This window comes from Aotus nancymaae, unplaced genomic scaffold (genome assembly GCF_030222135.1).
Source record: "Aotus nancymaae isolate 86718 unplaced genomic scaffold, 86718_ANA_hifiasm-v0.15.2.pri h1tg000007l, whole genome shotgun sequence".
NCBI classification, from domain to species: Eukaryota; Metazoa; Chordata; class Mammalia; order Primates; family Aotidae; genus Aotus; species Aotus nancymaae.
The window spans coordinates 57,132,040-57,158,474 of NW_026988418.1; the positions used below are offsets into that span (position 1 = coordinate 57,132,040).

General features: G+C 36.5%; 1 protein-coding gene across 1 annotated transcript in view; it reads left to right on the forward strand.

The window, feature by feature from the left end:
• SPAG17 (sperm associated antigen 17) overlaps nt 1-26,435 on the forward strand; it is a 253,988-nt gene that overhangs the window by 186,057 nt on the left and 41,496 nt on the right. The window contains exons 26-32 of the mRNA XM_064372648.1: nt 2,896-3,013; nt 5,960-6,138; nt 7,862-8,018; nt 14,496-14,713; nt 18,045-18,189; nt 22,499-22,653; nt 25,034-25,222. Of these exons, the coding sequence (XP_064228718.1) occupies nt 2,896-3,013; nt 5,960-6,138; nt 7,862-8,018; nt 14,496-14,713; nt 18,045-18,189; nt 22,499-22,653; nt 25,034-25,222 (1,161 nt within the window). The remainder of the gene's footprint in view (nt 1-2,895; nt 3,014-5,959; nt 6,139-7,861; nt 8,019-14,495; nt 14,714-18,044; nt 18,190-22,498; nt 22,654-25,033; nt 25,223-26,435) is intronic.

A 26,435-nucleotide genomic window follows, 5' to 3' on the forward strand; every position in this document is an offset into this window, starting at 1 on the left:
TGGAAACAGTTTCATTTGGTTAAGTTGGTCTTGCACATTGATGTGCTAAGAATCTAACAAGACTAACAGCCCACTTTTGATTAAAAAGTAGTCCACCTTTTACCCTTAGCCCCTTCATCATAGTACACACACACACACACACACACACACACACACACACACACTTTGACTCTAAAAACATTTTCCTTAATAGAACAAAGATCAAAAGAGGGTTCTGCTTTTACATAGTTGGTGAGAGTGTAAAGTAGTTCAACCATTGTGGAAGACAGTGTTGCAATTCCTCAAGAATCTAGAACCAGAAATACCATTTAATCCAGCAATCCCATTACTGAGTGTATACCCAAAGTATAATAAATCATTCTACTATAAAGACACATGCACACATATGTTTATTGCAGCACTATTTACAATAGCAAAGACTTGGAACCAACCCCAATTGCCCATCAATGATAGACTGGATAAAGAAAATGTGGTACACATACACCATGGAATAGTATGCAGCCATAATAAAGAATGAGTTCATGATTTTTGCAGGGACATGGATGAAGCTGGAAGCCATCATTCTCAGCAAACTAACACAGGAACAGAAAACCAAACACCACATGTTCTCACTCATAAGTGGGAGTCGAACAGTGAGAACACATGTACACAGGGAGGGGAACATCACACACTGGGGCCTGTTGAGGGGCTAGGGGTAAGGGGAGGGAGAGCATTAGGACAAATGCCTAATGCATTCAGGGCTTAAAACCTGCATGTTAGGTTGATAGGTGCAGCAAACCACCACAGCATATGTATACCTATGTAACAAACCTGCACATTCTGCATGTGTATCCCAGAACTTAAAGTAAAATAAAAAATTGTTTAAAAAGAAGATTCTAAAAGAGGGACAACAAGGCAACTACTGGTTAAGTCTTGACTATTGGTAGTTACTACTAAAAATGTGTACAGTGTACAAATAATCAACTTACTACAAGATAAATATATATTTAAAAGTACCCAAGAACCTGGGTTTCAGACTCTGGCCTTTGAAAAATTATGAGGTTTAAATATGACATTGCCTGTATACCATATTTACATAGTTATACTAGATAAAATTTCTCATGCCAGGCCACTTGACTCTTGTTAAGTAAAAATGTTCAAGTGTTAAAATAACTCCAGGTAATTCATTTAAAATTAATTTGGCCAAAGGCATCTTGCTAGCAAACCAATTCATTCACTCAACATTTTTTAGATGAATGATAATGGAAGGGTGAAGGATGGTAACTGGGTTTGTGTGTGATGATAGACTTGACGTGGCAGGTTTGCATCTTTAAGCATTTTTATTCATTTTACAGAATTTCATAAGCATTTTTCTCTTATTTTTGCTTTGTGTTTTTAATTTATTTTTGGCTAATTATTTACATATTTTTCCTCTGTTACTGACAAAGAAAATGCTCAACAACCTCAATGTTCAACAATAGAAGACTAGTTAGAAAAAAACAAATATCCAGCAACTGGGTACCAGTGGAATGATTTTGGTGGCTAACAGAAGAGAATCAATTGGAAAAATTGAAATAGTCATCATTATGGATTGTTTGAAAGTTATCAAGTAAATTTCATTCTTGAGTGCATATAACCAAACAAGGGATTTAGGCATAGCTGACATAAAATTAATTAGGATTTTAAAGTAAACACACCCAAACCCTCATTAATTACAAATAACTTTATAATTGTCTTTTGTTTTTATTTTATTACTTTAATTTGCTACAAAAGCAATATGTGCTCATTATAGAAAACAAAGGACAGACATCCTAATAGCATAATATCTCTAGCATCCAAATTGTAAGAATACACCAAGAAATGTGGTGGAGATGTTGGTCTTTCACATACTTTTTCTGTATTAGTTTGGGCTGCTATTAAAAAAAAACATCTTAGACTGGGTGGTTTATAAACAATCAAAAGTTATTCTCACAGTTCAAGAGGCTGTGAAGTCCAATATCAAGATACTAGCAGATCTGATGTCTGATGAGAGTCTGTTTCTCTATTTTATCTTACTTTATTTTATTTTATTTAAGATGGGGTTCTTGGTCTGTCAATCAGGCTGGAGTATGGTAGTGTGGTCATAGCTTCAAATTCCTGGACTCAAGAAGTTGTCCCACCTCAGCATTTCGAGTAGCTGGGACTACAGGTATGCACTGTCATACCTGGCTAATTCTTTTAATTTTTAAAGAGATTGGATCTCATTATGTTGCCCTGGCTGGTCTCTAAGTCCTTGCCTCAGGTGATCTTCCCAACTTAGTCTTTCAAGTAGCTGGAATTGCAACCACAAACCAACATGCCCAACTGTTCCTCATACAGATGGTGCCTTCAATGTGTCCTCACATGGCAGAAGAGGTAGAGGCAAAAATGTTCCCATCAACCTTTTCTTTAAAAGCACTCATCTTATTCATGAGGGTGGAGCCCTCATGACTTAATCGCTTCCCAAATGGCCCTACCTTTTAATACTGTCACACTGGGTATTAGGTTTCAACAATGAGTTTGGGTGGGGAACACCAACATTCAGATGCCAGCACAGCCCTTACATTTATATATCCAAGTAGAGGCATCTTTCAAGGCCTACTTCAAGCCCCAATTATTCCGCAAGTCCTTTCCCAATTGTTCTTATTAACTTTCACTATATCTTTATTTTCTGAGAAAAGATGTGTCAACTATTGTTACTGCCATTTGTCTCACCTGTCTATGTGCCAGTCTGCAAATAGAATATAAATTGCAAAACCACAAGACACATGCATCCTTGCAGGGTCTACTGAGCTCTGCACATGTCTTCAGCACTCAGCACATCCTTGCTTAGTCAAAATAAATAATAGCTCATTTAGAAAATGACAACCAATTATTCATATGCTAAATTATCTACAGGAAGAAGTGGAACCAGAACCTGTTTTACAAGAGACTTTTGATGTTCCCACCTTCCAAAGCCTAAATGTGTCTTGCCCCAGTGGGCTCCTGTTGACTTTCATTGGGCAAGAATCTACAGGTGTGTGCTATATGGGGTAGGGTGGGGAAGCAGGGAGCAAAATGTCATCTAGAAAACAGTTAAATCACCACTGGTAATTGTGTATTTTCTCACCAGGTAAACATATGTCTTGTTGATGATGAACAATGGACTATTTTCACATTTTTAGCATTAACTATGGCCAAGCATTGTCTAAATACTTAGTATACATGTCAAAAATGCAAATATTATGAGCTGGATACTGACTACTATATTTTACAAAATAAGGAAATTGAGGTTTCAGGAGGCTCAGTTACTTGCCCAAGATCACTTGACTCCCGAGTGGCAGAGCTGAAATACCATTCTCAGCCCAATGATGACGAAGCCAGTGCTCCTAAAGACTTGTGTGTATCCCTACATTCTCGCCTCTACAGAGCTGCAGCATGTTGCCGGTCTGACTAAACCAAATGGCCCCGGACATAAAGTACATAGAGATAGATGTAGATTAAATGAGTTAAGAAAACAAAGTCTTTATTTCCATGTATCCGTATATAATTTTATAGTGTGTTATCTCTATTGGTTCTGTACACGGCTCCTAACTTCTTCAGCTGAATAAATAAATACAAGTAAGATTTCTTTAATTAACCTCACGAGACATCTGCATTTGTAACTGAATTTGATTATCATTTAAATAGAAACTCACTGTTGCAGTAGAAGTAGGAGAGGCAATAAAGCAGGCACTGAACTGGGACTTGAGTGCTAAAGCTGACCCTGATGCCAATGAATGGCGTGGCCCTTTTCAGTTACTTAGGCTCTCAGGGCCGTGTTTTCTCATCTGATAACTATTACATCAGCAGAACTTTACATTTTCACAGCTTCATATCCTTTTTCATATAATTCCTTTATGTATACCACATTTGAAAAGTGTATCTGTCAGAGAAAAAGGCTACGCTTATTTAAAAATAATTTAATGTTTTTTTACGTGCCAGCCCCCTCCCCACAGAAAGACCAGAAACTAAATGTTGAAGTTAAATTTTGCTTTTCCTTAGGCATTCTGAATTATTAAAAATAGCCCATGGACCCTGTTCCATTCCCAAGGATCCCTAGTGGTCCAGGTTTTCCCACTGTGCTGGATGGTCACTAAGTGTCTTCCAGTCTAAGAGCTATGAGTGTAGGCAAAGACATGTTGTTTTCAGATTCAAGGATATATTTGTTTGCTTGCTTGATCCTGTTATCAAACTCCAGCTTAATACCTCTTTTACCTGTCTTTTCTATTAGTTTCATTATCAACCCTAATATTTTCATCCCTATGTTAGGGTAGACAATATAGTTAATAATAACTCATCTGTTTAAAATTGTTCATATGTTATGAAAATCCTAATTCAAGTCTGAACATAACAACATAAATACCAAAGTAGCAATGTCTTCATCAGGGTCAGCCTTGGACATTAGGGAGAGACAGTTATCATAGCATAAGAGGAAAGAGTCTAGACTTGAATCCTTTCCTGAGTGACTTTGGAATGAAATGAGAAAATACTTTTCACTTAGAATGTGTTTCTCAGATGTTAGTGTGTGTGTGTGTGTGTGTGTGTGTGTGTGTGTGTTTTTGAGGTTTTTCTTTTTTATTTTAGGTTGTTAGTGGTGGTTGCTTTTATAATATAAGAAAATGGTTCAAATCCCAGCTCTCTTGATCACTCTCTTACTTCGTGCTGGATGGTCACTAAGTATCTTCCAAAGTTATAACTTTCTAAGTTAATAACCTCTCCAAGCCTCTATTTCTTCATCTGAAAACTCTGGAAAATCAAAGTGTCTACTTTAAATGCTTTATATTGAGTCTGCCTCAGACTCAATATAAAGCATTTAACATATAGAAATATTTCAATAAATATGTATTGGTTTATCATTATTATTAGTGCTTCTGTGATTTAAGGAGTGCCATGATTTTTCCACCAGCCCAATATGTAGTTCTTAAAATGCTATCATTATGTGTTAATTCCTTTGTGTTAAGGCTTTTTTGCCCCAATAAACCACATTATAAATTAAGAGGAATTTATTCCGTTAGCAAAGCCTGACTAGATACAGTATGCCAGAATTTCTCCATAATAGTGCCTGCTTTTTGAAGGAGTTTATTAGGTGCTTTTCTCCTTGATTGCCAGCTGACAGCAGAATGCTAAGATAAATCTGGATTTGGTTAGAGATGAGGGGATCATGTTAACGTTAACTTTGGAAGATGACAGATAACTTAGGAGAGGCAAGCCTGAGGGGGTGACTTCTCCTGGGCATATGGGCAACCAAGCAACACCAGGGCAGCGTGTGGTCAAAGGTGAGAGATGAGCACCAGTGAGCAGGAAGAGGAGACACCTAATTCAGCAAAACTCTGCTTCTTTCATATTTCGCCCTAAACTGTGTTGAATTTTATTAGAGAGAGTGGCTTACACATGGAGAAGGTACCTACTAGGTGTTGTAGATGACCTAATTTACTACCATTGAATATAACAAGGTCAGCAAAGAACCAGTATTCTAGGCCATCTGTCATAACATGGAAACTGCCCTATTATTCACATGCAGACAAAAGAAAATAATTAAGCGCCAAGTAGGGTGTCTCACACCTGTAATAATAGCACTTCGGAAGGCTGAGGTGGGAGGATTGCTTGAGGCCAGGAGTTTGAGACCAGGAGTTTGATTGCTTGAGGCCGGGAGTTATAGCCTAGACAACATAATGAGACCCTGTGTCTACAAAAAATAGAAAAACTTAGCAGGGTGTTGTGGTGCAAGCCTGTAGTCCCAGCTGCTCAGGAGGCTTGAATCCAGGAGTTTGAGGCTGCAGTGAGCTACAGTTGTACCACTGCACTCCAGCCTGGGTGACAAAGTGAGACCTTGTCTCTATTTTTAAAACAAAGAAAAGAAAAAGAAAATGATTAAGCAGGAAGATAAAATCCCAGCCCTGCAGCATTGCCCAGTTCACAGAAAGCTTTATTCTTGTTTTAGGTCAATATGTTATAGATGAGGAACCCACGTGGGACATCATGGTCCGTCAGAGCTACCCCCAGAGGGTGAAGCACTATGAGTTCTATAAAACAGTGATGCCACCAGTAGAGCAGGAGGCTTCAAGGGTTATCACCAGTCAAGGCACTGTTGTCAAATATATGTTGGATGGATCCACACAGGTAAAAAAATGTGTTGGAGAAGTTATTCTTCCCTGTTCCAAAGTAAAAGACAGGTTATGAGTAAGGAACAGTTCTGTAGCAGGGAGAAGGAACAACTCACTTGAAAAAGGAATTACAAATGATGAATAATATAGTTAGAATTAAAAAACACTATGCAGAGCAGGATACGAATAAACTTGTCATTTCTCCACGTGATCTAAGATTGCAAACTAAATACAGTTTTTTCCTTTTCTCCCTCTCAAGGTATCTTAAAATAATTTTTAAAATTTACATAATGAATTCATAATGGTACTGGAGAACAGCAAAGGATCTCATCAATAATAGAAGACTTGGAGAATTTCTTTAAAAATACAAATCAGATGAGATCAATCTGATGGAAAAATATGCACAAAGTTAAAACATACAAAAGAGGAAAATATGCAGCAAAATTAAAAATCAAAATGGGAGTTCTAACACAAATGTTTTGCACATGGAGCTCTGGGCTCAGAAAATGAGGGTAGTTCCCCGGGTGATTCACTGTGACCTGGAGGATGGGAATGAGAAACCTTAAAAATTAGAAGCCATATGCCCTGTTCTTCCTTTCCCCCATGATCACAAAACAGGAGCTCCTGTGACCAGACACTACACCACAAGAAGTGAAAAGGGATTCTCAGAAAGATGACCATGCACTTGAGTTCTAAATCTTGGAAAGAAAGCAATCCCATAAAAGTAAAGTACATAATTCAATAAATAAAAGAAATAGCCCCTGAAATTAAATACTTTAAAAAACTAAAAATGGATAAAAGTAATATAGGCAGACTTGAGAGGTTAACAGTTCACAAAATAACAACTTTTTTTAAAGTAGCTAAGGAAGAATATCAAGAGTTCTTAGAAATTAGAAATAACTGAATAATCAAAAGTGGGAGGGGGTAGATTATGAGGGCGAGAAAAGCTGAGAGAGATGAAAAAAGGGTCCATAACTTCCAGAAGAAGAAAATAGTAAGAATGAAGGGAGAAAAGAAAGACATAAGAAATTTTCCCAGAGCTTAAAAAAATACTTCAGATTAAACAAGGCAACCAAATGACAGTCAGAACTGATATTAATTATCTTTAAAGAATTATCTAAATATTCCAATCATGCAATTTTAGGACTGCATACACAATCTTAAAAGTTTCCTCAAGGAAACAAGTTACCTATACAAGAATAAGAACCAGATAAACATTTGACTTCTCATCAGCAACACTGACGTTGGTCCTTGTCAAGTTCGTTGGGGGTGTCTAGATACCGATATCAGGTAGATGTATCTGTGGCACCTAGAGACATGATACATACTAGATAGATATTAAAAGAAACTACAAGTTTAAATATGTGAAAACATTTTAAATACGGTCATTCAAAAAATTGAAATAGAGTATATAGTTTCCCAGTTGCAAAGGGGAAAGGTGAAGAATAGAGAAAATAAAACTCCAATCAATCCAAGCAAAGATGGAAATAAAAAGAAAAGAAACAAAATAGAAGGCATATAGAAAATATAAAATATATCATTACAGTGGTAATTAGGCTATTGTCTCTGAACTCCAAATCTACCTTTCTATAATCTGTTTTGTGCTGCTGGGTCTGGAGGTCTGCAGACAGCATTTCTTCTGTGGATCATTTTGAACCTATTTTCATTTGACGCACAGTATTTATTGTTAACCAAGTTCTTTCTTGCTTCTGAGGATGCTGAGAACTTTTGTTCTTCAGATTCTCTTTGCAGATGGTGCTGTGAGCAATAGTCCCAATTCAGGTCTTATTTGTCCTCCTGAAATACCAGCAAGCCCTCACTGTGGAGATTTGTTGGACTCTATTTCTCAGCAGAAATCAGAAACGGTACTATCTGACATTACCAACGCAAAGAAAGGTAACAATTGAAGCCTCTCAGTTTATAATTGATTTAGTAAAGTCTTCAACAGCTTAATAAGTGTTCAATTTTATTATTATTATACTTTTAACCTTTTCTATGAATATATTCATATATTTTCTTATACATATATATACATGAATTCTCTTTATCACAGAATTATGTACTATTTCATAAACTGTTTTTCTCTTAGTAATAAATAATGAACATTTTCATATGTTGTTCAATATTCTTACACGTCAGATATAATGCCTGGGCTGCTGTTTTAGGGTTGATAGGGCAGAATGATGGTGTCAAGATTATGAGTAGGCATCTCTGTGATTCTCTTGACCTTTTCCTCATAGTTGCAAGAAAATACATCAACTCCAGGCATGAGGACCTCATTCAGCAACTTCCAAGAAAAGAGGGCAAATGCAAGAGCTTTCTTCAAGTGTCTCTATTTATCAGGAAGGCAAATAGTTCCAGAAGTCCAACCCTTACCCCAGCAGACCTGTCTTTATGTCATTGACTAGACCTGGCTGGGGACCAAGTTTGGGAAAACAAATATCTGACATTTTTGGCCTCTTTCTCAGAAGACAGCACTACTAAGTAGGGAAAAAAGAAGGCGGACACTACTTGGATAAACAATGAACAGGATCTGCCATAATCTAAAATGCTAGACTGCTGTTCTGAGAAGTGTTTTCAATTTATACCCCTACCACTAGCACTGTATGAAAATGTCTACTTCCTCACACCCTCACCAATGCCAGATATTATCACTCTATTAATCTTATTCAACATGATAGATAACCAATGCATCTTATTATGCTCATTTGCATTTCTTTAATTACTTGTGAGGCTAAACATCTAAAGATATTTACTGTGGTTTTTTTTTTCATCTTGTGAATTTCCTACTTTTTTCTTGGTTTTTTTGTAATGGTAATCATTTTCATATTAATTTGTAAGAGATATTTTTATGTAGGAGATGTATATTTGTGTATCAGGAAAAAATCTGAATATTTCCGTTATTAAATCAACTAATCCTCTGTAAGCCACATATTTTAATAATCTCCAATTTACAGATGAGAAAATTGAGGCAGAGAGATTAAGTAATTTCTTTGAGGTCTCTTAGCTAGCAAGTGGTAGAGCTGGGATTTGAGTCGAGGTCCCTAACCCTTAAATTACACTCCCTCTCATGCCTCACAAACTTTTCTCAATTTCTCATATGCCTTTAATAATCTGAAACCCTAGATTTAATCCTTTTTTGTCAATTTTACACATCTCACCACAGTACCCAGAAATATTGTATGGAAGCAACTGGATTACTTTTTAATTACTCAAAATGTAGTAAAACAGGTTTTCCTTCAGTAATAGCAGAAGATTTCTGGTTACAGAAGTATCCAGATAGCTTTCCAAACTTCCTGGCTCAGGGTTCCCTTTTTTGTTGATACAGAGAACTTGATACAAGACTAGTCTGTACAGTCACTTTTCTAAGAGCCTCCCCTGGTTCTGGAGGACCTCTGCTTCTAGCACAATGCGCCCCAGATTTCTTCACAGCCCTTTCATCCAAGATGATCTACTCACTTTATTAAATTAATAGACTATTTTTAGAGCAGTTTTAGGTTTACAGGAAAATTGAGTGGAAAGTACAGAGAGTTCCTGTTTACTCTGCTCACTGTTTCCCCAATTATTGACATCTTGCTTTAGTGTTGTATATTTGTTGCAACTGATGATCCAATCTTACATTATTATCAACTAAAGTGCATAGTTTACATTAGGGTCCACTCTTGGTGTTGTACATTCTTTGTCTCCTGTATCATACAGAATAATTTTGCCACCCTAAAAATCCCTCTTCACCTATTCACCCTTCTTATTCCACCTATCCTGAACTACACACACCCTACCTCACCAAACTCCTTGGAACCATTAACCTTTTTATTGTCTGTATTATAGTTTTGCTTTTTCCAGAATGTCAGATGATTAGAATCATACCTTAAATAGCCTTTCTAGACCAGCTTCTTTCACTTAGTAGTATGCATTTAAGATTCCTTTCTCTTTTTTTATGTCTTGATAGCTCATTTCTTTTTATCACAGAATAATATTACATTAATTAAATTAAATATTATGACAATATTTTATCAAAAAAAATTTTTAAGTTATAAAACCACAAAGCAACTTTTCTTACTGACATTCTTCTTGAATTGTTCCTCAGATTGTTGCAATTCTTTGTTTAATTTTCAAAGTTCTGAAAAAGTTCCTTTTGATTCTTCTTAAAAACATTCTCATAGTGTTTAGGGAGGGATAGACTTTCCCTGGTCTTTACTTGTCATTCCAGAAGTGTATCCCATCTCACAAGAAATATTTAGTATTCTTATTATTTTTCAATTCTAACTACTTATTTCCATTAAAACTTTTTATTTGACCCTTGAATTATTTAAACTTACTTCTAGATTTCAAGCCTATGAAGTGTTTCTAGTTTGTTTTTATAACTGATTTTTGACTAACAATTTAAAAATTTGTTTAGCTATGATTTTAAACATGGTCGAGTTTTTTAAATCATCTGTGCGTGAAAAGAGTATGTATCTTGTCGTTATGTGGTACAATGTTCTCTTTATATTTATTAGATGAAATGTGCTAGTTTTAATGTACAGATCTATATCTGAGTCCAGCAAACATTTCTGTAAAAGGCAAGATAGCAAATATTTTAGACTTTGTGGGCCGTATGGTCACTGTCACAGCTACTCAGCTCTGCCATTGGAACATAAAAATAGCCATAGGCAATATGTTATTAAATAAGCCTGGCTCTGTTGTGTTCTAATAAAACTTTATGTACACTAAATATACTGAATTCAAATTTTATATAATTTTCATGTTATAAATTATTACTATTCTTTTTATTTTATTAGCTATTTAGAAATGTAGAAAAAATTACTACTTCACAGACTGTACAAAACAGACAGCAGGCCTTATTTGTCCATAATAAACAATTTGCCAACCCCTATTCTATATTCTTATATATTTTTTAAAATCTGCTACATCAATTTACTTAGCAAAAGTATGTTTAAATTTCCCGAAAAGATAGAATAGTCTTTTTGGTGCTGTACTTCTTATAATTTAATCATTATTTCTTTATTTGTGAAATAAATATGTCTTTTTTATTGTTCTGTCATTTTTCTTTATATATTTGAAGGATATGATGATATTTATAAATTTAGATTTATTATATCTGCATGAATTTAGCCTTTAATCATTATGCAATAACTTTTTTTTTTTTTCCTTAAAATGCAGTTTTGCTCTGTTGCCCAGGCTGGAGTGCCAATGGTGTGATCTTGGCTCACTGCAACCTCCACCTCCCATGTTCAAGCGATTCTTGTGCCACAGCCTCCCAAGTGACTGTGATTACAGGCACATGCCATCGCACCTGGCTATTTTTTTTTTTTTTTTTTTTTTTTCTATTTTTGATAGAGACAAGGTTTCACCATGTTGGCCAGTCTGGTCTCAAACTCTGGACCTAAAGTGATCCACTCGCCTTGGCTCCCCAGAGTGCTGGGAGCGATCGTGCCTGGCCTGCAATAACTTTTTATTCTAGGATTCTTTTTACCCAAATGTCTATTTTGCTTATTTTATTATAGCTACACCAGCTTCTATTTAATAGCTTACCAGTATAACTTTTCCCACACTTACATTTCACCTTATGTGGTTTATGTTTACATGTGTCTCTTGTAAGCAACAAATAGGTGAATATTTTAATAATTGAATTTGAAAATGTTTGTCTTTAGGGATTTTAGTCCATTTATTGTATATCAAATATTTTTTTAAAATGTCTTTATGTCGTCCTCATTCTTGAAAGATAATTTCACTAGGCATAGAACTCTAGCTTATGGATATTTTCTCTCAGTACATTGAAAATATCCTTTATACTCTCTTCCTTCCAATGTTGCTATTGAAAAGTTGGCTTGTACCATCATGCAATAGGCAGGCACCACCAATGCCAGCTATTTTTTTTTCTGTAGCAATGAAGTATCACTGTGTTGCCCAAGCTAGTCTCAAACTCTTGGGCTCAAGCAATCCTCCTGCCTTGGCCTCACAAAATGCTGGGATTATAGGTGTAAGCCACAGTGCCTGGCCAATAGTGCATTTCTTTAGAAAGGACTTTGGTTTCAGAAAGAACTTTAGGACTTTAGCAGTTGATAGGAGAACCAATAGTCTTAAATCACTTTAAATTATTCATTTAAGGAATCTCTGGGGGTCCCACTCAAGTGGTGTGAATTTTCACTCCAAACCTATATGAGGATCTGCTTGTGGTTATACAACCTCTTAAGCACTTTTTTGTCCTCTCTGCTCAGCACCATTTGAACACAGGCAAGTTTTCTGATGGTTCTGGAGTGGGGTGGGAAAAGACATGAGTGATTTCTGTTAATAATTCACACTTAGTCTGAGAGTGTAGTCATTTGAGGGCCTTATATCAAGCCTTCCATCCAGATTGTACAGGTTCTGGCATTCATTTCTCCCTAAGTCCCACAGTGCTAAGAAAACAAATACTCAGAATCAACCAATTTAACAAAAACCCACTAGGCAAAATCCAACTTCAGAGCTATGTTACCTCTTTGGCTTCCTACTTTTACCCCTAGTCCATGGCTTGTGTTGATCTTCCCTATAGTTGCCAGCTCATAGACACTTTTAAGAAGATTGATTAAAAGATGTTTTCTAGTATTTTTGGTTCTTTTCAATGGAATCGTTGCTACCCTGCATGTTTCTTTTCTCTTCCCTTTGACCTGATCCTTGGCCAGTGTGCTTTGTTGACCTATATACCTAAGAGAAGACAATAGTTGATTAAGATTTCAGGATCTGCGTGTGATTCTTTCTCTTATGCTTCCACCTTCCACAGCCAGCCCCATCCTTTCATATCCAAATTTGTTCTCCAATATACATTTGTATCAAAATTGTACTTATCTCTTCTGCCAACTTGAATTTCTAATACTTTAAAACTTTCTAACTGTTCTTCCTGCTTTTACTAGTATTGATTTTGCATCCTCCTGCCAAAAGCATGTAACTAATCTTCTGAATACCTCACTTTCTCTCTGATAACAATTTAGTTACTAAATATCACCTGTAGGAAAAATGTCAAGGTCTCTAACATTCTGCTGAAGACCCCTCAACTGAATCAGTGCCTAACTCTCCAGTCCCTTCTCTCAACCAAAATCTGCTTGAAATGTATTCTCTTTTCACAGTGGTCTGCTAGTACTTGTCTGCTAGTACACCACGCTATTCTTTACCCCATTCTATTTCTTATGTTCCTTATGTTGGAATGTCCTTTCTGTGGCTCACCTCTTTTGATTAGAAAAAGTAATAAGAAGAGAAGGAGAGGGAATGGAAAGAGGAGAAAAAGGGAGAATGTAGAAAAAAAGATAATTCCTAAAGTATTTCTTACTATTTCTAGAGCATCTTCTCTTTATTCTTAAAGTGATATCATTTTTACTCTTAGCCAATATTCTAGAAGTATAAATATGTCCAAATTAAATTTTAGGGCAATGAAAAGGCTCAACCTGATTTTTCTGTCTTTGGTTCTTCTCATTTGTTGAGTCCCTATTAGTTAGGTTGAGATGCATGCCCTGCTGTTTGGTTCATGGTTTGAATCTGGAGAATCTTCCAAGAGTTAACATTCCTTCGCTATCATTACTTGCAATTTGTTTCTGGGTCTGAGTTTACCTCATCATTGAGATGTGACAACACTGTCAAGTCTCATCTACAGATTACTCATTATTATTCATGGAAGTGGCATACATCTACCCTGACAGAGGAATTGAAATATTGGTCAAGGAGTTCCATGAGGCTGTCTTCAGTTCTCTCCTCCTGTTCCAAATGAATGGGAGGTAGAGGATAGAGAGGAAGATGTATCAGACAGTTATTGATGTGCTAATTAAACTGTACAAATTCCTCTCCCCAGGGATATGCCTGGCTGGTGAGGTTTCCCAGATCCAGGGCTGAAGAAAGATGTTTCCTTTTATTACTGACAAAATGGCAAAATCAGGGGAATCCAGAGTTAAAAATTTAATAACTGTTACAGTCCAATATGTCAAAAGGAGTCTGAAAGTTTGACAGATAAGTGAGAGAAAAGGTAGGCTTCAAAAACCAGAAAATAAAACCCAAAATCTGGGAGCCAGGGAGAAGTACACAGAACCCAAAAGATTACAGAAGTTGACCAGAATATTTTTTGTGCCCTAGACAGTGAACTGTGTAAGCATGTGTGTGTTTGGGGAAAAATGGTGGGAATTTAGCCACAGTGTAAGTGCCAAAATTAAGCTATTCATAACCTGGTACTTTTCCCTATTGAGAAATAGCATAATTGATGAATGCGACTTAGAATTGCCTATACCTAGTATCTGAGGTAGTTTACTATATTTGATATAGTTGTACTATATCAAAACATAATGAATGATGTATATAATTGATATTATAGTTATATTGTTGTTGTTTGATTTTACTTGAACTTCACAGGAAAAAGTCACAAAAATCAGTCATCAATGGCCCATAAGGGTGAAATCCATGACCATTCTCCAGAGATAGTTCAAATAGTAGCTCCTGTGGAGGTTCACATAGGCACTTGGTTTACAACCACACCTGAAGGAAATCGGATTGGCACCAAAGGATTAGAAAGAATAGCAGACTTGGCCCCATTGTTATCCTTTCAGGCCACAGATCCTATCAATGGAACGGTATGACAAACTATTATTTATTGCAAAATTTTCTAAGTCATTAGAATTCTGAAACAACACCTAGAAGAGTGCCTAGCCAATAATGTTTTTTTCAATAAGTATCAAGTAGTGGGTGGGTGGGTAGGTGGATGGATGGATGGACGGATGAATTTATTTTCCAAAATCTAAAAACATCTTATGGTATGTTTGCCAAATGGAGAGTATCATTAGTAACTATTTGTGTGTGTGGGCACAACTACGTCAGAACAAAATGCTAATTACTGAGGTGAGCGGCAGTTCATGAGTTTTTGATGCCACTTTTAAGATATATGTAATTAATGATGTCATCATGTGTTTCCTAATGCTGAATGTATGTGTGTAAATGTCTTCTGGAAGTGAGAGGCTTCTGGAAGTGAATGTCTCATTCCTACTTATTTATGTCTACTTGTAGTTGGTGAGAGAAATTTGTTCATGATCCTTGATTTTGAAAAAACTTATGATATATTGAAAGAGATAAGGCATACATTAAATAACTCAAGAATCCAAAGTCGTACAGCAACTTTACAAAAACTTTATTTGTAGCATAAGAATATGTGACAAATTAGTGGAACAGAACATAATGATTTTGTTTTTGATATGAAAGCAAAACTCCTAGAATGAACAATATCACCTTCTGTGTGGCAGGATTTCTTTAGGGGCTTTTATTATACACATTATCTCATTCAGCCCTCACACCAAATGTATATTACACAGATGAGGAAATTGAGCTTTAGCAAGTTAAGTAATGTAGTCAAGAGTACACACATCCAAAAAGTGCTGAAGCCAGGATTAGAGTCAGTTGTTTCTTACCAAAAACTGAGCTTTTTCCATTCCTTAGCTATTTCTCTAATATCTTATGTGGAGATTTACAGCACCCTCTGGATCTAAACAAACAGAATTTCCTAGGTGCCTTAATTCTGGTGTCTGAACTTCTTATCCTTATTTAAAAACATGTGCTGCTGGTAAAAAGCAAAATGCCTGCTTGCTATTGAGATGGATTATATTATCTAACCAAACATCTTTTCCTTTTCAGTCTACTTCTGAAATAGTATTAGAATCTCGTCCTTTGTTTGCTAGTTGCTTTTCTTTATGAGACTTAAAGTACGTATGATCTCAGAAAGGGTTTTTTTTTGTTTTGTTTTGTTTTGTAGGTTTTCTAATTGTTTTAGTTCCTTCAAGTAACTCACTTTAATTCAGCCCCTGAGGTAGATTACTTGGCTTAATATGCAAGTTTGATGAACATTTCATTGTTGACTTTTAATTTCCCTCGTTCATCTCTATTTCCATTTTGGAAGCATGAACCAATATCCAAGAACCTGGACACAAGTATGAATTAAACACCAAATACCCAACAGAATAATAGCAATAATAGTGATATTTACTGAGCACTCACTGCGTACTAGGCCCTGTTCTCTGCATTTTCCATATACTAACTCACTCAATTCTCACAACAAACTACTATTGTTTCCCTTTTATAGATGAGGCAACTAAGCTACAGAAAGGTTAAGTAATTTGCCCAAGATCACACAGCAAATGGTAGAGCCAGAATGTAGACCCCAGCACTGTGTCCCAGATCTCAAGAAACTAGCATGATCATATGAAACGAAATTGAAAATGGATGTGTATTTTCACAACCCCTGACGTGAGGTATTACATTCTAAAGGAGTGACCACTGCCATTGGGGTGAGGCAGCCCTGTGTTTCAAGTCCTAGCCATAGTTTTTACCAGATGTATAACTTTGGACAAGTTTCTAATCTGGTTTCTTATTCATAAACTGGAGATAACAGTCATTACCTGTTGGGAAGATTAATACCAGATCCGGCACTATCAGGCATTCAGAAATATCCTTGTTAATGTGTGATTTCCACTGCTAAGAATGATTATCCTATTCTATGGTGACCAGAAAATATCATTATTTATGTGGCATTATGAAATGCTTGACTAATTCTAAATCATAATATGTAAATATCTCTACTAGATAAAGAACTGGTATTAATAATTACTAACGTGATAGCCGAGTGTGAAGTATTTTACCAGCATTATCTCATGTAACTCATATAACATTTCCAAGAAGACACTAGTGTTGGCTCCATTTTGTGGATGAGTAAACCAGAGAACAAACAGGTTAAGCAACATGCCTAAGTCACCCAACCATCCGTGGAGTCGGGATTCAAACTCAGGCAGCTTAACCCCAGAGCTCAGGCTCTCAGCCACCACATTACACAGCAGTATTTCTCAGCATACATCCCTGGCTGATAAAGTGCCAACGATAAGAACCTAAAATGATGATCGGCATTCATTTCTCTCTTAAACAGTGATTGCTGACTACCATAAAGAGCTGAGAAAGTGATAATCACCAGCTCCCAATAGCCATAGATTTGGAGTCAGAAAACAACTAGCAAACTCACTCTCACTTCCATCCAGACCCTTCAGTGAAGCATTGTGTTTCTTAGAGTTAGAACAGTATAAGTTTAGAAAATGCCCAATGACTGAAATATGCATTATCCAACTTAAAGTACTGCAGTTGCAGGTAGAGATTTCCAGAAGCAAACACTGAGGTGAAGTCTGGAGTTCAAGATTTTAATAGGGACATATCTGTGAAAGGAAGGCAGAGAAAGCAGTAATGGGCAGAGGAAGAAGCTGAACTGTGAGGCAAAAACAACAGAGCCGCAGTCAACCCAGTGCAGAGCTCAGGAGCAGCGACCCACACACACTGCTTCTCGTACCCCTCAAGCTCACAGGCATGCACCGGCACTGAGCAGCAAATACATGTGCAGGTCAACTTGGCACAGAGAGGCTACAGCCCCTGTTCCCCACCAGTCTTCAAGTACTGCTCTGATGACATTAGCCTGATACTTGCAGGCCATCTTGCAGTTCACCCCGTCCGGATAATTTCTGCTGAGCAGGGGTTTCACAGCGCACGAGGCAGCCACAGTATGCCACATTTATCATTACTCTGTAGTTTCCAAGTAAACAGGGCCTGTGGTCATTTTCCCAGACAGACCTGGGGTAACTCAGTCCAGATGTTAAGTGTTTCCTCAAATATGCCCTGATACTTACTTGCTGCATGACTTTGAGCAAGCTTCTCAACTTCTCTAAGCCTAAATTTCCTCATCTATAAAATGAGGGTACCTGAGGGTACCTGCCAAGATTGTCATGTGAAGGTTAGATCAGGTAGATGAGACAAAACTTTTGCCTATAAATAAATAACTAGGACTTTGATGGTGCCATCTTTGCATTCAATGGATAAAAATAAGTACACTTGGGATTAACCCCCTGGCTAAATGAGTATGCCCTGCCTTTACACGTTCAGGTTATGACAACTCGAGAAGACAAAGTTGTCATAGTTGAAAGGAAAGATGGTACTCGGATAGTGGATCATGCTGATGGTACCAGAATCACAACCTTTTATCAAGTTTATGAAGATCAGATTATTCCACCAGATGACCAAGAAACAAGTAAGTTTTATTTTCTGAGTACATGACAATATTTTCCAACTCTTTAGCATAAGATAGATAGAATCCTCACTGACTGCTGAACACCTCATAAGAAAAATAACTTTTTGGTAAAGTTAGTCAACCAAAGAACACTCATGACTCATGCCATCCAAAGCAGGGTCTATAGGGATTTATTTTATTATTACCGTCATTACTTATTTTGCTGTTTGCTTTTTAAAATTAATTTTATTCTTTTAATTGACAAATATTGTGTGTATATATATATATATAAAATAAATAACATGATGTGTTGAAATAGGTATACATTGCAAAATGGCTCTATCAAGCTAATTAACATATGCATTACTTTCAGATGCTTATTTTTAGTTGTGAGAACACTTAAAATCTACTTTCTTAGAAGTGTTTTTTGACCAGTAGCACCCAGCAGCCAAAAGTTCTTCCAGCACACTCCTCACTGTGTGCAAGTGTGTTTTTGTTTTATTTATGTGTTTATTTAAAACTTTTATTTGAAGTTGAGGGGTACATGTGCAGGTTTATAATAAAGGTTAATTTGTGTCAGGTGGTTTGCTGTACAGATTATTTTGTCACCCAGGTATTAAACCTAGTACCCATTAGTTATTTTTTCTGATCATCTCTCGCCTTCTACCCTCTAATAGGCCCCACTATCTGTTGTTCCTCTCTATATGTCCATGTGTTTTCATCATTTAGCTCCCACTTATCAGTGAGATGAAGCGGTATTTGGTTTTCTCTTCCTGTGTTAGTTTGCTAAGGATAATGGCTTCCAGCTCCATGCATTTTCCTGCAAAGGAAATGATCTTATTCTTTTTTATGGCTGCATAATATTCCATGGTGTATATGTAGGCCATTTTCTTATTCCAGTCTACCATTGATGGGCGTTTAGGCTGTTCCATATCTTTGCTATTGTGAATAGTGCTGTAGTGAACATACGTGTGTATGTGTCTTTATGGTAAAATGATTTATATTCCTTTGAGTATATGCCAGTAAAGGGATTGCTGAGTCAAATAGTACTTCTGTATTCAGGTCTTTGAGTAATCACTACACTGTCTTCCACAGTGGTTGAACTATTTATATTCCCACCAGCAGTGTATAAGCGTTCGTTTTTCACTGCAATCTTGGAGCATCTGTTGCTTTTTGACCTTTTAATAATGGCCATTCTGACTGATGCGAGAGTGTATCTCATTGTGATTTTGATTTGCATTTCTCTAATGTTCAGTGATGTTGAGCTTTTTTTTGTATGTTTGTTGGCCACGTGTATGTCTTCTTTTAAAAAGAATTCATGTCTTTTGCCCACTATTTAATAGAGTTATTTGGTTTGTGCTTGTTCATTTGTTTAAGTTTTTTTATGGATGCTGGATATTAGACCTTTGTCAGATGCATAGTTTGCAAATATTTTCTCCTATTCTGTAGGTCGTCAGTTTAGTCTGTTGATAGTTTCTTTTGCTGTGCAGAAGTTATTTCATTTAATTAGATCTCACTTGTCAATTTTTGCTTTTGTTGCAATTGCTTTTGGTGTATTTATCATGAAATCTTTGCCTGTTCCTATGTCTAGAATGGTGTTGCCTAGGTTGTCTTTCAGGGTTTTTATAATTTGGGGTTTTACGTTTAATTCTTTAATTCATCTTCAGATAATTATTGTATATGGTGTAAGGAAAGGGTGCAGTTTTAATCTTCTGCATATGGCCAGCCATTATCCCAGTACCATTTATTGAATAGGGAGTCCTTTCCTCATTGCTTGTATTTGTTGGTTTGTTGAAGATCAGATAGTTATAGGTGTGTGGCTTTATTTCTGGGCTCTCTATTCTGTTCCAATGGTCTATGTGTCTGGTTTTTTTTGTTTGTTTTTTTGTTTTTTTTGAGATGGAGTTTTGCTCTCGTTACCCAGGCTGGAGTGCAATGGCACAATCTCGGCTCACCGCAACCTCTGCCTCCTGGGTTCAGGCAATTCTCCTGCCTCAGCCTCCTGAGTAGCTGGGATTACAGGCACACACCACCATGCCCAGCTAATTTTTTGTATTTTTAGTAGAGACGGGGTTTCACCATGTTGACCAGGATAGTCTCAATCTCTTGACCTCATGATCCACCCGCCTCGTGACTATGTGTCTGTTTTGCTGTTTTGGTACCAGTTCCGTGCCATTTTGGTTACTGTAGTTCTGTGGTATAGTTTGACGTTGAGTAGCACAGATGCCTCCAGCTTTGTTCTTTGGACTTATTTTTAGTTGTGAGAACACTTAAAATCTACTCTCTTAGAAATTTTCAAAATACAATATGTTATTATTTACTACAGTCACCATGTTATACAATATATGTCTTTAATTTATTCCGCTTATATAACTGAAATTTTATATCCTTTGACCAACATCTCCCCAACTTCTCACCCCGATGGCTGGTAACTACCACTCTACTCTCTATTTGTATGAGTTCAACTTTTTTAGATTCTACATATAAATGAGATCTACATATAAATGAGATCATGTGCTATTTGTCTCTCTGTACCTGGATTACTTTACTTAAAATAATGTCCTCCAGGTTTATCCATATTGTTGCAAATGACAGATTTCTTTATTTAACACTGAATAGTATTCTGTTGTCTACATTTACTACATTTTCTTTATTTATTCATCTATTGATGTACACTTAGACTAATTCCAAGTCTTGGTTATTGTGAATAATGCTGCAATGAATATGAGGATGCATTAGGACCTTCTATTATGATCATTGTCTCAACAGAGATGTGAGTAGTAACAACTCTAGTTAGTTGATGGACAATAATCATCTTTCATTGAAGACAACTAAAACCTAATAACCATGATGCATCTGTCCTAGATGTTAGCTTTCAGATGTTTCCTTTGATCCTCAAGGCATCTAATTTGCATAAATAGGTGATCTCAGGTAGGTCTTCAGTCTGAGCATGTCTCTCCTTGTCAGAAAGTTGGTATCAGAGAAAAGGAAACTGTAGCTGCTAATTATCTGGAACCTGCTCAAAGACTCTAAAAGCCTTCCACTCTTCCTAATCCAAATTAAAGCAATATTTTTAATGACAAGTTATTCCCTGAGTTCCCTGTCCTTAAGGACAATTTTTTGTTGGATATATTTAAGATGTAAAGTATGATATTTTGATATCCATATACATAGTTGAATAAGTCAAGCAAATTATCTCTTATATAGTCACTCTGTGTGCGTGTGTGTGTCTGTGTGTGTGTGTTATGAGCACCTAAAGTCTACAGTCTTGGAAAATTGTCATTATACAATACAATGTTATTGACTATAGTCTTTATCTATACATTAGATTCTCATAGTTATTCATCCTACATAATTGCAACCTTGTACCCTTTGACCTACATCTCCCCATCCCACCCACAAAATCATGCATATCATATTATGATGTATTAAATTTATTTCTGTTTATATAGAGAGAGACATTCATACACATTTGCACAAGGAAACAAGTACAGAGGAGTGACTTGCAACACTGAGTATAATACTCAAATATTGAGAAAACATGAATGTCCATCAATGGCAGGACAGAAAAATAAATTGTGGTAAATTCCTACAAAATAATATGATATGATGGTTAAAGGGAATCATACACACACAAATAAATATATCTACGCACACATATATGTATAGATAGATAGAGAGAGAGAGAGAGAGATACATATAGATTAAGATGATTAGAGGTCTTAAAACTGTGTTAAATGAAGAAAGCAGGTGTAGAATGATAGTACAGTAATTACATAAATACATAGAGTAACATGTAGTTTACATACATTTAAAGCACACACATATATACTGTTCATGATATATATGTACATAAAAGTGTAAAAATGAATTGCAAGATAGAAATAGCCCAGGCATAAGGAGAAACTTCAATTTTATCCGTAATTTTTCTTGTATATGTGTATTAAAAATATTGAAGCCTATGTGTCAAAATAGTAAGTATAAATTTTAATTGGTGAATATCTGAGTGCTTAAATTATATTTTATGCTTTTCAATTTTTCAAGTTGAAAAATCAGATGTTCTCAACTCCTAAAAGTAAATAGTGAAAATAAGACAGCATCCTAAATTAAGTAAGAAGATTTTTTACTGGAAGAATTATTCTGAATTGACAAGAAGAGCAGGCCACACTCCAAAGCTGTGGAGTTCTCAGCACTTTCTCTAGACTTTACAATTGTGTTTTTTCCATGAGGAATCCAGACAGCCAGGAGACAGCAGCAAAATCAGTAGGCTGAGGTCTGTTTTGCAATGTCTACATCCTATCAGATCTGCTTACCTTGTATTTGCTTCTAGCTGAAGGTTCTCGGACTGTTACCAGGCAGGTGAAGTGTATGCGGGTAGAAAACTCACACTATGCCACCGTTATCACCAACTGTGAGGACAGTAGCTGCTGTGCCACCTTTGGAGATGGAACAAGTATTATTGCAAAGCCACAGGGAACATACCAGGTAGGTCTAGGAGGAAAATGAGAAGTGTCAAAGGTGGATGTCTATTCAGCTAGGAAAACCCACTTCTCTGGGGCAGTAAAAATGCCTGCAATGTATACCGCTAATGCTTTCTTTTAGAATACTAACGTCTTACAATATGCTTCTCAAACATGTATTTATTCACCTCTTTTTGCAGCCCATGCCAGAAAAACATTGCCCTGCTTGTTGTGCAAAGCTTTGGTAGTTTTGGACCAAGGTTATAAACCAAAATGTGTTTGTTGAGGCCTCTTATGTGCTAGGCACTGTGGGTGTTAGAAACACTCAGATGATTTGGCTTGTGCCTAACAGACCAGCTTCACCTCCTGCCACCTCGACCCTCATTCTCTCCATCCTTCCACCTCCAGTCTGTCCTCCCTATTGTACTCAATGTCCCTGCAGGACAAGATGGAGCACATGATGTGTATGGTCCCGAGAGGGCAGTTCTCCTAGCTGAAGCAAAGCTCTGTCCTTGAAAGGTCAAAGAGGAGCAGTTAGCACCTTTCCCTACCTTTCTGCATTTCCCCTTTAAATACAACCATCCAGTGTCAGCCTGCAGTTCCTTTAGCCTTAAAAGCACATATTATCCACTTTCTGGAGAAAGAACACTACAGCATAGATATTGCAAACAATGTCACTAGATACTGAGAGCTAAAAGCTAGATGATGGACAAAGATGTCACTGACAAACACTTGTTACTGTGAAAGTTGCTGATCAGTTTATTCCTCTCATCTCTTCTGATAATGTTAGCCTTCCCCATCTTCATCCAGTGTAGATTATTATGGGGCAAAGAAGGTGCTAGAAGTAAGAGATGAAAGAAAACACATACATACATTTTCATGTTTTCGAATTAAGGCAGTAGTTTCTTAGATATGATACCAAACATACAAGCTTTACCAAAATAAAAAAAAAAGTTTGTGATTCAAAGGAAACCACCAAGAAAGTGAAAAGATAAACTACAGAATAGAAGATGTTATTTGAAAATCATATAACTGATAATGGTCTTGTGTACAGAGTACCCTACAACTTAGAGCTCTCACAACTCAAAAATAAAAAGACTAATAACCCACTTTAAAATGAGAAGAGGATTTGAATTTCTCCAAAGAAGATATGCAAATGGCAAATAAGCCAGGAAAAGATGCTCAACATCATTAGTTATGAGGGAATGAGATAGCACTTCACACCCACTAGAAAACTGTGATCAAAAAGGCAGATAATCACAGGTGTTGGCAAGAGTACGGAGAAATGGGAACCCTCACAAATTGCTGATGGTATAGTCACTTTGGAAAGTGGTATACTCACTTGGAAAATGGTATAGTCACTTTGGAAAATAACTTGGCACTTCCTCAAAAAGGTAAACTTAGTTGTCATATGACCCAACAATTCCACTTCTAGATATATATCCAAAAGAAAACATACATCTGCACAAAAACTTGTACACAATATTTACAGCAACATTTTTAATAATAGCAAAACTGAAAACAACTCAAATGCACGCCAGTTCATAAGTGAATAAACAAAATGTGATACAGCCATACAATGGAATATTACGTCTCCATAAAACAGAATGAAGTTCTTGTGCTACAACATTATGCTGACTGAAAGAGGCCAGACACAAAAGGCCACAGAGTACATGCTTCCATTTAAGTGAAGTGTCTGGAATAAGTAAATCCATACACAGTAGATTAGTGGTTGCCAGGGCCCAAGGCCTAGTGATGCAGAATGATTTCTAATGGAATCAGAGTTTCTTCGGGGGATGATAAAAGTGTTGTGGAATTAGTGATAAGAGCATCATACATTTTTGAATATACTAAAAACCACTGAATTATATGCTTTTAAAGGGTAAATCTATGATACGTAAATTATATTTCAGAAAAAGATCTATTTGAACCAGAATTCATTGCATGTAGTCTATTACTTAAGGACTATGTCAGCCACCAGAGAAGAGAGGAGAGATAAGTTTCTAAGAGCACTGATCCCGTGGCTTTTGACCCTTTCAGAGATGCTTCATGTCCAAGATCACAAGCAACACCAAACATTTAGAATAGGGCCAAGCGTGTATTTAACCTCAGATAAAATATATTAAATATTGGAAATAATGGGGCATAGGACAATTACTTAGAAGAGATATTAAAGTGAGTAGGTAAGATGTGAGAGTACAAGAGAAATTATATCCGAACTATTCAGTTTGCCTCCTTGGAAGGTAGTCCTTCCCAAACCTTAAGTCCTCCCTTGGATAATGTTTTCTTCCTGCAAACACAGTTGGTGACTAGGATCTATGGATACTCTTTTCCCTAAAATGTTTTCCAAGTCCCACATATTGAACAAGAAAATTTTAATTTCTTTCCTTCTGTTACCCTTTCAGGTGTTACCTCCAAACACTGGCTCTCTTTATATTGACAAGGATTGTTCAGCTATATATTGCCATGAATCAAGCAGGAATATATACTATCCTTTCCAAAAGCATGAGCAGTTGAGAGCTGGCACGTACATCATGAGGCACACTTCAGAGGTTATCTGTGAGGTTCTGGATCCTGAGGGAAACACTTTTCAGGTAAAGTGTACCTTTGGTATGCAGAGAGAGCCTCTGGCTTTCCTTTTGAGGTATTTCACACTACAAAGCTTCCATGTAGATTTTTACGTTAGTTGCCTTGGGATTAATTATCCACTTACTGCCAATACTTTGGGCAAGCAGTGATGAATGTCAGTATTTTTCCTTTGATTCTTAAGAGTACTTCCATGGGGGATGGAAAACCCAACAATTGGTAGGATAGAAATGTTAAGGCTAAATAAATAATTAGAACAGAAAGGAAGAAACATTAGCAGACATCTAAAAATAATGCCATCATAAAGAATGATGTGGCAGTGATCTGTATCCGAGTCGAAGCCAGAGCAAACACGAGGCAGCAGGCAAGGTTTCTTTGAGTAGGCAGAGTCCATGATAAGAAGGATCCAGTAGGTTTGAAGGTAGGGAGGTAGAACAACATCCAAGCTGAGTGCCAGATCAAGAAAACAATCTGATTCACAATAGCCACCAAGCAATAAAATAGCTAAGAATACAGCTAACCAGGGAGGTGAAAGATCTCTACAATGAGAATTATAAAACATTAATAAAAGAAATCAGAGATGACACAACCAAATGGAAAAACATTCCATGATTATGAATAGGAAGAATCGATATTGTTAAAATGACCATACTGCCCAAAGCAATTTACAGATTCAGTACTATTCCTATCAAACTACCAATGACATTCATCACAGAATTAGAAAAAGCTATTCTAAAATTCACATAAAGCCAAAAAAACAAGACAGCTCAAATAGCCAAAGCAATCCTAAGCAAAAAGAACAAAGGTGGAGGCATCACATTACATGACTTCAGCTATACTACAGGGCTACAGTAACCAAAATAGCATGGTACTGGTACTAAAACAGACACACAGACCAATGGAACAGAATAGAGATACCAAAATAAAGTTGTACACCTACAATCATCTGATCTTCAACAAAACCAACAAAAACAAGCAATGAGGAAAGGACTCTCTAGTCAATAAATGGCCCTGGGATAAATGGCTGACCATATGCAAAAAGTGGAAACTAGACCCTTTCACTACACCATATACAACAGTTGTCTCAAGATGTATTAAAGACTTAAATGTAAAACCTAAACTATGAAAACCCTTGAAGAAAACCCAGAACAAACCATTCAAGTCATAGACTCTGGCCAAGATTTCATGACAAAGACACCTAAACCAATTGCAACAAAAGCA